We start from the raw sequence: 15,903 nt of genomic DNA, 5'->3' as shown, positions 1-15,903 counted from the left end.
AGGGTTTTATAAAGCGGTACTAATACTTCATGTAATCTTGATTCTATGCCTCTGTTTATGCAACCCAGGATTGTATTAGCTTTTTTGACTGCAGCTGCACATTGCTGGCTCATAGTCAAGTGATCGTCCACTAGGACTCCAAGGTCCCTTTCACATTTATTATTTTTGAGCCAGGTCTCACCTAATCTGTACTTATATCTTTGATTTTTCCTGCCTAAATGTAAAACTTTGCTTTTCTCCACATTAAAACTCATTTTGTTGGCTAGGGCCCATTGTTCCAGTTTGTCAAGATCTTTTTGAATCCTGAGCTTATCTTCTGGGGTGTTGGCTACTCCTGCCAGTTTAATGTCATCTGCAAATTTAATGAGTTTCCCTTCTATTCCCTCATCTAAGTCATTGATGAAGATATTGAAGAGTACTGGGCCTAAGACAGAGCCTTGTGGTAGCCCACTGCTTACTTCTCTCCATGTGGATGTAGTACCACTGAGATCTACTTGTTGAGTACGGTTTGTCAGCCAGCTACAAATCCATCTAGAGGTGATGTTGTCTATTCCACCTTTTTATAGCTTACCAAGCAGTAGATTGTGGTCTACTTTGTCGAATGCCTTACTGAAATCTAAGTATACTATGTCCACAGTGTTTCGCTCGTCTACTAATTTGGTCACTTTATCAAAGAATGAAATAAGATTGGTTTGGCATGATCTATTTTTAACAAACCTGTGCTTGTTACTAATTATAACGTTGTTTGCTTCTAGTTGTTCGCAGATCTGTTTTTTGATTATCTTTTAGGATTTTCCCAGGTATTGATGTTAGGCTGATTGGTCTGTAGTTTCCTGGGTCTATTTTTTTTTTCCTTTCTTGAAGATGGGAATCACCACATCAGCCCTTTTCCAATTCTCAGGTACTTCCCCAGTGCTCCAAGATTTTTTAAAGATATGGTGCAGTGATTCTGAGATAACATCTGCCAGCTCCTTCAAAATGGCATATATTTTATAGAATTAAAAAACAGGTTTAAAAAATACTAATAGTGTGGACTCACTTAATGGTGTGATGGGAGACAGAAGAGCTGCGTTACTGGAGTTCAAGTTACAATAAGGCAAGAATCCTGCTTATTATTTTGCTGGGGAAATTACTCAATAGCCCTTGGTCTGGTTTACAAATGGAACAGAAAGAGGCGGTAATAGAAAAAGGTCCAGGTTTAAGGAGGTTTTATCAAAGCGCCCTCTGGTGGACATGTGCTACCAATCCATTTAACATTAGTAACAATCCTTTTATATAGCATTGTTCCAACATATTGTGTGATGAACAAACAGGATCTCTGAGCCCCACCCCCCACCCCGTGCAGGAGTTTCAAGGAATCATCATTCCTAAGGCACCTTGCTGGGCACTGAGCTCTCAACAGGTTTTAGCAGACCTTGTCTAATAAAACTCAGAGTTGGCAGAACAAGCCATCATACCTCTTGACAGATATGCACACTGTGCTTACATGTTTTCCTCATGGGAAATCATTTTACACTATAGACATTTAAACAATGACAAATATGTTCTTGTCTAATGGAGTCCATTTCCTCTGCTAATTCTTCATAGAAAAAAAGTTAAAATATTCACTTGTAACTTGAAATCCATTCTATTCTTTGAAAATAATATCATCTCATACTTTTGCATATATACATGCAAGACCTTATAGGACTATTTAGTAATTACTAAATTTTTCTAGAAGAAAACCTGGCAGTTGAAACAGCTTCAGGCCAATTTAATTTCATTTCTGTGCTTCAATATTTTTGTTGGCTTTTGATTTTTTGGCAAGTATGTTAGCCTTAACAGCTTTTTGCTGCCCTTCTGCGCTATTAACCACATGGTAGTTAGACCAACAAAATCACAGAACTAGACCATTTTTTTTTTAAAAAAAAAGAATACACATACTTTCTGGAATTGCAGGACTTCTACATGCTCCCTTGCAACTTGATTAAACAGCATAAATTTAATTTAAAATGTTTGCATTTCTGGTGCCCATTCGCTCGGGGCAGAGAAGTTGGCTTGGCCAGTTCTGCAAAAATTTAAGTCACCCTTTTATAGTGTTGAATTCAAATAGGAGCAAATAAAAACATTTTGAATGAAGCCAGATGCAAACAAAAGCTTGTTTAATAAAGTCATTGGAACACAGAACAAGATTAAAAAGAGGGAAAACTGGGCAGTGGTGAAGGAAATTTGATCACAGATGCAGATTTGGAAAGAAAAGCTGGCCCTAATTTGCTATTCTCCATCAGGACAACTGATCCATTCCCAATTCATTAGCTTTTTACTGATGCTAATAGGCAGCTATTCCACACTTTCAATTCTTTAGCAGCTCATATGGATTAAAAAATAAAATAAAAAAATCTTATCTTGAAATCCTAATAACAACCTATACAACTGGAATGGAGACATGAATTTAATAACAGCTTTCACCAAATATAAGCTGCAGGATTTATACTGTATTTTGCAATCTTTTTAAAGAAACAAAACATTCAGAATGGTTACAGTTTTTACAAAGCTTATACAAAGCAACCTTCTAGCAAGTTAAATCAAATGTACACCTAGTCCAATATTGTTTATTTCAATTTAGTAGCTAGTTATTATAATTGAACATACTGTACTATAGTATTTTCTTATTTTGGTATCTTTTTTTTCTACAATTTCCCTTTTTCCCCAATACACCTGTTCAGACTAACAACTGGGGAAAAGCAAGAAGAAATTTACCTGATGAAATTTCTCACATCAGGGAGCTGCTCTGAATCTAAATATTTCTGTGGCTTTTTTTCTTTGCTCTGCATTCAGGTACAAGCAAAAAGTTGAGCATGTAATATATAATAAAAGTGTATTTATTCACTTTTGCACATTTATTTACCCACAGAGAAAGACCTATTTGAATATACTGACTTACTATAAATGATCATATCTGGCCCTATTCAAAAAGCACACTGGGTCTTCCAAGTATATAGCATTTTATTCTAAAGAAGCACCACCTCAATCTCTAGCAGCACTGAGATGCAACAAATGTGTATTTCTTAAAAATTGTTTTCCTATCTAATTATTGTCCCCAATAAGGAAAGGTTGACCATTCCCATCTACAATGTATGGTAAGTTCATTTGATCCAGATGTTCGGTTTCATTAAACTGCTGCCTGAATGTTCTAAATGGTCCCATCAGAAAATCCTAAAATCTTGATCACGCCAAGGACCTTCTCTGGTTATATGTTCCCCATTATCTCACTGAGATACTGTTGCTTCAGTGGTTTGGGCAGAACAAGCCAGCTGGAGATGTTTTTGTTAATGTCTATGCTTCGATGAAAGTAGGAAAATAGAAAAGAAGATGCTGTTTTTCATTCATTGTTCTGGCCTTGTGCAGTAGCCTCTCCTTAAAATTCAAGCTTGTTTTCTAACAAAGCTTGTCTTCTAACATTCCCAAAACTACTTAATATGAAATCTTTTCGAAGAATATTTGGGGGATAGCTGTGGTCGCCAACTTCATTTTTCTTTAAATTAATTTAAGATTATATTATTGTATTTTTATATTTATATAAGATTATATTTTGGTATTTTTGTTTGCTTTTTATCATTCCTATCATTATTAAAATGACTAGTACTTATTTTTCTAGTATGATTTGTAACTGATTATTTCTAATTTTATTTATGTTTATCATGGGCATTTTAACTGTTTATACTTGACCTAATGAATAAAAGGTATGCAATTCTGCCCCAACCATTTTCTCATTATATGTATTGTCTGATAACTTGAACATGTATTCCTTCTCCTAATGTTATTTATCTCCCCATGTCCTCCCCCTGCCCAAGAGAAACTGTATTTAACCAGCATTTTTAAATGACTGCAATTTTCTGCCACTATCCAATTCCTGCTGTATAATCTATATGCATTATTACTCTTTGGGGGAGGGGGGAAACAGTTTTTAAACTGTTTTAACGTCAGAAAGAATTTTCAGAATGGATGTCCATTTCTCTCCCCACCATCACCACTATTTTTCATGCTTACACAATTGAACAGCTGTGAGCAATCATACAATCTTTATTTTAAACCTAAAATTGCATAGAGAAAGGGAGGAAAGATGGAAGAAATCTTGCATAGCAATATTAATAGAGAAGAAAGTATGAAATCATTGGACCTCGCTATCTGGACTCTGTTAGAGATTTAATAATGGGAGCAACTCTGCAATTCTCTCATAGTTAAATTTCTTGTTTAAAACCCATTTGAAACAGTGGTATGATCTGCCACTGTTTGTGAAATTCTGGAAGAAGGCAGCATTTGTTGTCCAATAAAAGCAACTGATAAACTTCCTTTGGCTTCTGTCACTCGTGGAGCTCTGTGTTGTGTTGTGATATGTTTCAAAACTGCAAAGGTGGGCAGCAGTAATGTCCTGAAATAATTAATTAATTAATACAGCAAGGATTGAGTGGTGCCAAGAACTGCTTCTAGGGAATAGCTCAGTGTCATCTAATACTTTCAAACAAGCATTCCACAGAATTCTTCTCGGTTTTGCAACCTGTGGACAATGTACTTCCTTTTATTTGTCTTAATGAGGAAGTCTTCACTTCAGTTTTCATGATTGACCTGAAAATGCTGAGCAACATTTTCAGCAACTTTTTTTTCTCTATCCCTATGTTTTGCAAAGGTGGGGGGAGGGGGTTAGAGTCACACAACATGCTACGCTAGAATCCAACATTTTCTCTTGACAAGTACAGCTTAGACTGTTGTGGACTAATTTTGCACCGCTTTATAAGCAGGAGATATACTGGTCATCAGGCTTCTGCAGAATCATCTACTCACATAATGCCTGACTCGGGTCCTTGTCAGATCCTCCTTATATGCATGAATCTTGGTGCTCTTCTGAAAGAGGGATAGACCTGTGCTGGAAAAAACAGGAATCCTATGCTGCACAGAAAATTGATTCAAATATGGATATTTTAGATAAATTCTGTCAGCTATGTGCTACTTGTTCTGTCCCCAGTGATCCCATGATTGGTTTTTGAACAGTTCCACCAACAAGAGATTTCATGTGACTACTTTTTTACTTGTTTTTACTTTGAGGAAGCACCATTTTGCCTACTCCACAAGCTCCTTTCCACTTCCTGCCTGCCACAACCATTTGCTCACGTTCTCTTGCAGTATTCTCTTTCTTTAATGATCATTCCCTCTCACTTGATTTTGTGCCTTCTTCCACACCTGACTGAGACAGGCGTGCGAATGGGGCAAAGGATGAAGCTGAAGAATGGCCTGGATTCTCTTCCCAAGCTTAACTCCCTACCTTGGTCTGTCAGCTGGGTTGAGACTGGTTTGGAATAATCTGAGAGCTTGCAGATGGAAAGTACCCCCGTCTCCTTGTCAATTAGTTATACATGCTGTTTAAAGCACCAACCTCCCCTTTCCCAGAAACTGACATATGTTAAACAGAATATAGATAGTCCTCGACTTATAACAATTCATTTAACAATCATTCAAGCTTACACAGCACTAAAAAAAAGTTACCCCACACAACTGTCACAGCATCCCCGTGGTGATATAATGAAAATTTAGATGCTTGGCATCCTGTATGTATTTATGACAGACGCAGCATCCTAGGATCATGTGATCTCTCTTTGCAACCTTTCCAGCTGCCTTCCAAGAAGCAAAGTCAATGTGGGAAGTAGAATTCACTTAATGATCATGTGATTCACTTAATAACCAGAGTAATTCACTTAACAACCAAGGAAAAAAAGTCATTAAATCAGGCACAACTCCACAACCAATTCCACAACCAGACGTTCTGGTCCCAATCGTAGTCATAAGACAAAGACTACCTATATTTCCTGTTTGCATGTTTTCCCCTCCAGCATGTGCTACTTGTTGGGAGGGGTAAGGAAGCCAAATGAATCCACCAATTCCTTTTCTTTGTTCTGCATTGAACCTGTCAAGGTAAGCATTGCTCCCTGGCTTCATTCCTAAGGTGGAAAATGCTGTGCAGGTAGGCAGGGAAGGGAATGTATATGATACTTGTTCTTATGCTAAGCTCTCAAATTTAAAAATAAATGATCTAACATAATTGCATGCACACTGCCAACTAAGAAATTATTTTTTATATCAGGACAAATATTACTGATATAATTGTTCTAATGTGCAAGTTGACATTACTAAACATAATTTATTTATTTTTTTAAAAAAGGTGGAATGTACTGTATTTGAAGTGGGAAAGTTTGGGATGAGAACCAAAGGAGATCATACTCTCCAGTAGGCATAACATTCCCAGGTTTACCAGCCACTTTGCTTTAGTCAGTTGGTATTATTTTATTGCAATTTAAAAAATCACATTGTGGCTTGGGCAAATTGACTAACCCTCACTGAGGAAAGTCTCAGACTTGCATGACTGAAATGGAGACAAAATAGAGAGGAAATCAATCCAGGGCAAGTCAACAGCTCTTTCACCAGAGCCAGAAAGGGGGGCTTGTCTGGCTGAGAGGAAAAGGGCCACACTAAATGAGAAACAGATTTAAAATAAGGAGGGGAAAGAAAGCTTTGGTTAAAAGCCACAAAATTGGCAGTGGAGGAATCTAATGGGGGGGAGGGGTGAGCATGAAGACAGGGAGTAAAATAAATAAACAAAGAAATTGCCTTCAGTTAAAATTATAGTAGGTTTTAAAGGTTATGCTGCCATTCTGACTTTTGTTACCTAGCAACCACCAGGTGAGATGAAGGGAACACATGGTCTCAATGTTACCTGCTGGCCGCACACAGTACAGGAAAAGAAGTCCCATGGTGTCTCTGTTACTTTTCAATTATTATTCAGAAAGTTTTTTCCCTATCTAGTCTTGGTTCCTTACTATTCCTATTATTCTCTATTAGTTCTCTATTTGGGTTCCTGGAGGAAAAAAAGATTTCAATTGTTGATTTAAATCACAGCTCACTCCTGCCTGCTCTTCTTTCCTGTTATGACCTTTTCCCTCTCTGCCAAGGGCACTGATTTGTCCTTCTCACTCAGTAAATGACATCACCAAAAATAACAATTTCAGAAAACCTGTTCCTGGTATTGAGGGTGACACTAAGCAAAAATGTTTGCTCTCAACTACACATTAACCTGCCTGCCAAGGGAACCTGCCATAGAGAAGAAAGTGCTATGAGTCGGTCATCTCCTCAACCATGTTGAATTTTTAGGTCTGAAAGTCTGAAACTTGGCGTTTAAATCAGGGTTTTGTCCAGGGCAGCCTGCAGGGACAGGGTTAAAAATGATAGCCACAATTATGTAGTTGTAGAAAAAAGGACAAAGGCTTTGACAGCATGGTTATGGCCATCTCTTAACATGTTTACCCTCTCCTTGCAGACACCTCTGGCTTTGTCTAGGATGGCAGCCAGATATCTCAGGAAGGGTTTGATTTCATCTATGGTCACTGAACTCTAATATTGGGTAATCTCTGAATGGTTACATGACTCTCATAGGACCCAGTAATGAACCTGCTCTTCCGCATATTTATATAATCAGTCTTCCACAGCTTTTGGCCAAACTGGCTGTTATTTTGAGAGTTGCAATCCAAACACATGTGGAAAGCACCAGGTTGGGGAAATTGAGTCAATCTCAAAAAATAGAATAATGTGATATTAGTTGCCGGTACTGCTACAACAAATTTGCCTCAGGCAGCACAGTTAATCACTTCTGAGCTAATTACCAAAATCATCAATATGGATTATGAACTTTTAATGGATCTACTCTCTTTTTATTTACTTATTTAAAAGACTTGTATATGTAACCATATTTGAACTACAACTCCAAGCAGCTCACAATAGTTTTCTCAATTATATAGAACAGTCCACTATAATAGTCTGCCTGTCTTGTTAATGACAGTGGCAAAAGTAGTGGTTGACCATTGTTTTTATTTTATCTTTGCTATTATCTTACAATATTGCCATCTGTTGTTTGGTTAGTTTTCTTATACGAAATATATTGCATGTTCAGTTTTTCATATTTCAAACAATCTAACTTTAATCTAATTTAATTTAACCTTTAAAAAAAGATAGCAAAAGAAAGGGGTTTTTTTGCAAACTATTTTGTAGGATGGGTAGTTGGGATTTCAGCCTACAGACTATTCCTTCTCCAGCCCAGCAAATTAGTAACTAGCAAAACGTACACAGAATAGTAAGTATTCTGTGATTATTCTTTTTTGTGTTCATGCTCAGCCTACTTTGTTCCAATACCCCGCCACATTTTCCTAGCCAGTGAACATTAAGAGCCATTTGTTCCACCTGCAAATGTGCTATATTGCATAACATATTATGAATATGTTAGTCATCCCCCATTATTCTACTTGAAAATAGTTAGAGATTAGACTGTAAATCCTATTTTACTGCAAAATATACCCAGCATCTTGTATGTTTGAGTTTATATAAGTCTAAGCAATGGGGAAAAATCTACTTGGGTACTTTAAAATATAATAGCTGACCAAAAAGCAATGTACTAGGGGCATCCCTCTTATACATATAGAATTAAATATTTATCCAGTAACATATTCTTTATCTTACCTCCAATAACCCTTGCATAAATGGCAAATAGTCAGACACTTAGACTCTATAGCTGTATTCATAATCATGAAACTATTTAGAAAATAATTTTTGAAATACATTTTGTATTACATCTGTTAGAATCGGTGTAGATAAGACTAGTGGTTTAATGCTGAACTGGGTTGGGAACCTTTATTCAAAGCTTACTATGGGACAATAAGTAACTAATTTCAAAATACACGTTAAACTAAATCATTGTTTATTTTTTGTATTTTATTATAATGTAGGATACCAGCCATATCCTGTATAAATCATGCAATGTAGTTTAGCATAACAATCAAACCCACTAAACTATGGCTTCAAGAAACAATCTTTACAAAATTATGGGTTAGTATAATGTGTGAATCTAATCATTATTTCTCAAGTCTTCCTCCTTCTCAGGATTGTTAAAATAATAAGAGTAGATTCTCATGTTACTATTCTGAGCATCTAGGAATAGATATAAAGATACAAAAATAGAAAACATTGAGGTAGTGCTGAAAACGTTATATGAAATTGGAAATAAATAAACAAACAAATGTAATATCTTTTTGTAGTGGAGCACAAATTATATTGCAAGTATTGTGACAGCATAATCTACTGTGTGAATTATCAAATGATGGTTATAAGCATCATAAAAAAGTTCTTAGAATACTCAATTATAATCCTTAATGAAAAGTCCATAGATGATAGAATAGTTTTCAGACAGTCATATTCAATGCCTCCCACTGCAAAAACTGTGGTGCTAAATAGAAATCTTTTTTCAAGAATGGTACCATTTCAAACTAAGAAGACTATTAATAGAAGAGAGGGTTTGGTTAGATAATTGGCCATTTGCATTCTAGAATATTTCTCTTCTAGGAGATCTAAACAATACCCTTTTTAATATACTCCTTGCTTGCTAAGGAGCTGTAAATAATGGATAACCCAATAGAAACATAAGCCTATAGATCGTAATTGTGACCAACAACTCAGTCATTAAGCAAAGCAATTGCTAAGTGAAACCGCAGTTATAAGCTTACTTCAGATTTCCTTTGCTTTATAGTCACAAATACAAGGATTGGTTCCAAACTTAATTTTCATCACTGTCATAACTGCAAACAGTCACTAGGAAGAGTTTAAACTAGGATTACTTCCAGTGGTGGGATTCAAATATGCGAACAACCGGTTCTCTCTGTGGATGCCGCTTCCAGAAGTCCATTCTGGGCCTGGGTAACAAAAAATTAGCTACCAGTTCTACCGAATTAGTACAAACCGACTGAATCCCACCACTGATTACTTCTATATCTTAATCTTAATCTTCCCCGTAAACATTAATTAATCTCTTAGGATTACTAGATGGGGGGGTTACTTTATTTCATGTTGTTAGACTTTTAAAGGCCAGTGTTAATTTTCTTATACTCCTGATTTCCCCATGTACATTTTTGTTTCTCCGTTGCCCTTCTCTTAATATTTCCCTGCCTCGTTGCATTCTATATCTTCTTTTTAGCCACCTATATCATTACTCTTTCTTCTGAGCATATCAAGGTCAGCAATTGGTGCACATTAATTTTTTATGAATTTTAACAATGCTCCCAAATATATAGTTACTACATATGTGAGCTGGCAAAGGAGGACATAAACAATAAGAAAGAAGCAATATATATTTGGGGGGGGGAGTACATACTGTTTAACTTTCTTGACATCTACAACAAAAATTACAGTGAAAAATTACAAACAAAAAATAAGTCTATCTGCATACGAAGTACTTTTTCCAGCATCAGAAAGACTGTTTTTCAATGGCAGGAATATAGTAGAGCCTATAGAAGACAACAATCTTCAGTATGTTACTGATCACAGCATAAATGGAAAGTACTAATCAACTAGAGCTTATTAGCTTGCACTTAGCACTTATTTGAAAAGCAAAAGAGACTTTCAGATACTCCAAAGAACAGACAATATTTGATTTTAAGGCTATGCCTTCTGAATGGAGGACATGAGGTTAAAAGGAGAACATTTGCTGGATATCTAGTGATCTTAATCAAATAGACTTAACACTATTTTTTAAAAGCAAAATAACCTTCAACTATATTCAGAAAGCAGGAAGAAATTACTCTTCTAGGCCTGCCCATGTATATTATTTACTATACACGTATCTAGTTCACATTACCAAATTTCCACTATAGTCCTCTAATATCCGATATGTAGAACAGCCACATGCCAACCATTTGCCCAGTCCTGTACTGCATTTTTCAGAATTTTGTCACAGTTCTAGTTCTTGCCCTTTTATTGACAACTCATTTTTATGACATATATTAATTCCAGCAGCCAAATTGTAAATTTAACCTTACCTTAGTGAAACTGAATAGGCACCATTATGTTTGTTCCTTAAATAGCAGAGCATTCATGGACTTTCCAAATGATCATAGCAACAACAACGAAATGTCTGCATATTACTTTTACAAGTGCGATACAATATAAATATATCAGTCATACCTAGTGTTCGAAAAGCTGTTTCTATCCAGTTACGGAGGAAGCCCTTGCTCAGGTTTCTTTTTCAAAAAGGATATTCCTCTGATGATCCAGCTGTTTCCCAGATGTCTAATCGCCCCAACCTATTTGAGCAGGAAAGTCAGCTTCCTGTAGCAACTTCCAGGATAGAATGCTTCAGGATGTCATGATTCAAAACAAAAATTCCAAAAAGGAGATTCTGTTCTCTTTAAAACAAATAGCTAAAGAATTGTGTGCAATTTACCAGGAGTGAGAAGAGGAGAATCTACAAGAACTGTATTAGAAGGATGAACAGAAAGATCCATGATCATACTTAATTTTAAAAACCAGGTACCACTATAGCTCAGGTTTCTTTGACCAATTATTTGGACTATATGAAGCCTGTGACCATTATTTATTTATTTTATATATCACATTTAAAAACCACCCATCTCCCTCATGGATGGGACATTTACATGGACATTCTGTATTACCTTTATCTTAGTTCTGTTTTTTTTTAAATCTCAAAACACCAGCAGATCTTCATGCAATGATTGGCTTCAAATATTGTATTGGGGGACTTGTTAACTGTATTTGTGTTCTTTCTATGAGTGTGAAACAATCTTTTTTAGTTTAGTGATTCGCAGATCTGCTGAGTCATCAAACACACACACACATCCTTTGTATTTTTCACCATTTTACTGATGGGAAATTTTGGGACTGCATTCCCAATATACTGTATCTAGAAGATTACAAACTGGAATAATTGCCACAATACTTTTATTAATGGCAACTACCTTATAGGTTTTGCCCATACTTAACTTAGGGCCCGAACATACATAATGTATTGTTGTTGAGAATCACATTGTTACAAGACTTTCTTTTTTATGCTGAATTAATTTTACTGCAGATCTTTTTAAAAAGTGTGTTGTCAATTTTGTATTTAATTTTTAGTTTACAAAGAAGTTGGTCATAGATCTACTGTACATCTATTTTCTACCTATCAAAAAAAATCCATGTGTTTTCCCAAGGATGAAGATGCGGTTGAAGATACTTGGTTTCTATATTTTCAGAAATGAAAGTTCAGCCATTGCTTCCAAGTTTCTGTAGCCCAGCAACCTTAGGGCAGTACAGAGTACAATCTTATACCACTACAGAAATAGAGAGTTTAATTTGAATTATTATGCTTTCCTACAAACTTTACATTAAGATACTGCCGATGCAGATTTCAGAATTCTCAGCCTTCCCCTTTTCTTATTTTTTGTAACATTTTGGCTACCTGTACTTTTGTTAATTATTTAAAAGAGGAAGGTTTTCTAAGCTGTATAAACAATTTGCATCTTCTAAACTCATTGATTATAAGAACACAATTGCCATGCCTTTCTCTGATTAATTAAATACTAGTATCTATTATAGCAACACCAAGTCATAATTTGTATTATTATTTCACCATGTGTTTGTTGCTTGTCCTAGCATGTGAATCTACTCATGATAAGATTGTCAACCAAAGACTATTTTTTCATATCATATACTGTATATAAAACTTTTACTCTATCTTCTTCTTTGTTCATAACAACACAATGAAGAAATCATTCTGGTCCTGATTTTAATATTAGTTCTGTCTTGCATATGCAAAATTAACCCTTCCTTATTCCAGAATAATTCATTTGGAGCAACATCCCATGGGTTCCATAGTGCATATTCTCATAATAACTAATGATGTATTTTTAAAAGTCATATAAAATAGATGAACATGAAATAATAAGCCTCTTATAACTCTTTGCATGCCATTCCAGCAGCGTTATGGCACTTCTGCATAGGTTTATTCTATTTTGAGGAGGCACTTGTATGACTGAGTAAGAATTATTAAATAAGGAATTATAAAATCTGAGCTGATCTAGATGAGACAGATTAACAAATGCAGAAGAGAAACCTACACACCTGACCAGCCCTTTGTGATCATGGATTCTGCATTGTCCTTGTCCACAAAAAGTGGTTCTTACAAGCCTATAATTAATGTGACAAAAAAATTCATCCATAACATGAAGGTTGATGAAAAAAATTAAAATTTATTCTTTCAGACATAACTTCAGTGTCTTCCATTGCAGCACCACATGGAGCAATTCCAGCAGATACCAAACCTCTATTAGCCAGGAAATGTAATGATGGGTGAAATATCATCACAGGAGTTGTTCACCTATTCCATGCAGCTGGTAGATACAAAAATTGAGGAGAGGAAATCCTTGACAAACCATTAACAAAGAATTAAAAGATGTGTACCTTGCTCTTTTTAATGCATGTTTGTAGCTATAGCAGAAGCAATGATGTGGTTAAGTGGTTTAGGACAAGTCTAGAGAAGAAATAGTTATTATTATGGATTTATTTAATTCAAAGGGAAGTATGAATATCAATCTAATGCATATGAATTATCACTTAATGGATATTAATTATGCCTTTGTAATCTTGAAAACCTCTGCTGCTTTTTACCATTAAGAACTTCAAACTGGAAATAACACTTAGCCATCCATTATATGCTTTTTGAGTGATCTGAGGATCACTTCCTCTAGGACAAAAAGACCTAAAGAGCAATAATTATTGCACATTACTATGGGATACAAAATCACAGTACTGAATGTACGTGTGTGTGTGTGTGTATGTGTGTGTGTGTATGCGAGTATGTGTGTGAGTGTATGCGTATGTGTATGATAAATATACCATTTCATACATATTTCCACACTTGAGAATGCATGTAGAAAAAAAGAAAACCCAATCAGTCTTTCAATATATCAATATATCATTCAGGATAGAGTTTTACTCCATCTATTTTAAGATTAAGCTCATTCAATTTATTTGAATTTATTTCCCAGTTAGTCATGTACCATCAGATAAATACTTTATTGATTAGTGAGTTGACTATTAGGATTGTAATATAGTTCACTTTGTCATTGATTAAAAAATAATATCGGATTCATACAAAGAAGAAACCATTTTAGCTCCACAGTGAAACATCTTCATAACTTGTATAAAGAGGAGAAATGGTCTAATCAGTTTTTTTTCCTAAGGGCCAAATTCTATCAAGAAAGTTTTGAAGATATTTTTTTTAAATCTTCATCCTTATACTATCTCTCTGAACATTTGTACATATGAAAAATACCATTTGTTATTAGACAGCATGATATATAAACGGACAAAATAGATACATGTGGCTTTCAAAAATTTCTCCAGTGCAACAAGCAGGGGACAAATTTCTCTCCTACTCTCTTTTTTTCCTGCTTGTATCATTTCCCACTTCAAAACAAATCACAATTTGGGCATATTATCCAGGAGGAACTCTTTGCAGCTTATTATTATTATTATTCAGCATATGAACCCTATGCTGCCCCAATTTGCAATTCTCTTTTTGCTATCCTACTTATCCAATAGAAACTTATTTGAGTAAAATAAGTTTATTTGAGTGATATGAGTAAAATATGAAAGAAGAGGAAAGTGTTTGGGTTTTTTTTAGTTTGAAGTCATTATTTAAAATGGGTCACTTTTTAATCCTATTCAGCTATATAGAAGCCAGAGCAGGTAGGAAAGTTATTTCTCCAGCCTCCCTGGAGTATAACCATTTGGCTTCCTTCCTGGCCAGGAATTGGGCAGTGTGAGACCATATTCACACAGGATCATTTCTCTGCAGCTTTCCTTTTTATTACAACCCTGAAGTCTGCCACATCGTTAACAGTAATAACTACCTTGCTAACAGTGTTGCCTTACTACTATCAGTAAATAATTACAGCAAAATCCTTACTCCCTTCAGTAATGTTCTTTCCAACCCTTTGCTCTTTGAAACTAATCATTTTAGGATCACCACTAAGAACATACCATTGTACTATCAGCCAAATTAACATACAGCTAGCCATAAATACAACACACAGTTCTGATGGATTTCCCAGAGAGATTACAGAGCACTTAATCCTGCCTAAACCAAACATACTGAATGCAAATTTGATGCCAATTTCCTTCCAGGCATTGGTTAGGAGATGTAGATGTGGGCAGCACCAGCATCTTAAATTCTGTGTGCTCAAATCATTGCCCTCTCATCTAAAGTACTCCAAATCAATCTTTCCTCCCCATGTGGAATAGCTCTGTAAATCATTCCCAATAAACAGTGCATGCCACAAATGATGTCTTCTAGCCTTAAGGGTCCAATAACCTGATGGCACCTTACCTGTTGACTGCATGCTCTCTTGAATCGCCTCGACTTCAGACAGGTCCATGCAAACACCTTGGCCATGCATGAGTGTGTGCAAGGGCTTTTCCATTCCCCGTGGTGGGTAACATCGCAGCCCTGAACCACAGCGAGATGTGTATACCCCACAGAGCATCCCTTTTGTTAAGGCACACGTGGCACAACATCCACAGCCTGGTTCCTGCACCAGCTCCTCACATCCAGAGGGTGTCCTGCAGCGTGCCAGCTTCTCCTCAGAACATGGAGGGCACTGGATAGCCTCAAGGCTCACAGAAAAGCCCACCTGGGCTAGAAGCAGCAGGGCAACAGACACCCCGTGGGAGGGCATGGTAGGCAGGCTACGGTCCTGGAGAGTGAAGGGCCAAGAAACAAAGGCTGCAAAGAATAGTCTTGCTGCTAGAGCAGACTGCCTGATCTCCAGCGAGGGGGACTCTGTACTGAAGGGGGGAGAAGCTCATTCTTTGGACTTTATACCACTCTCTGGCCACACCTCCCTGCTCTAGGGAGAAGCAGAGAAGGAACAGCACAGCAGCCACATAACTGAGGCAGCTTGCCCCGCAGCCCAGAAAAGACCTTATTTGCCCTGAGGAAGGAAGCACAAAGAGCCTGCCGCAGCTGCGAAGACTGAAACCTGTGCTAGGAATGGA

General features: G+C 36.3%; 1 protein-coding gene across 1 annotated transcript in view; it reads right to left on the bottom strand.

Annotated features, from left to right (window-relative positions):
- Positions 1-15,693, bottom strand: part of IGFBP4 (insulin like growth factor binding protein 4) — a 34,327-nt gene extending 18,634 nt beyond the window's left edge. The window contains exon 1 of the mRNA XM_015832277.1: positions 15,236-15,693. Coding sequence (XP_015687763.1) covers positions 15,236-15,584 — 349 coding nt within the window. The 5' untranslated portion in view covers positions 15,585-15,693. The remainder of the gene's footprint in view (positions 1-15,235) is intronic.
- Positions 15,694-15,903: the final 210 nt, after the last annotated feature.

Source organism: Protobothrops mucrosquamatus, unplaced genomic scaffold, assembly GCF_001527695.2.
Source record: "Protobothrops mucrosquamatus isolate PMUCROS unplaced genomic scaffold, P.Mucros_1.0 scaffold1, whole genome shotgun sequence".
Lineage (NCBI taxonomy): Eukaryota > Metazoa > Chordata > Lepidosauria > Squamata > Viperidae > Protobothrops > Protobothrops mucrosquamatus.
Note: the sequence above shows the minus strand (reverse complement) of the source record. Positions and strands in the feature narration are given on the sequence as shown.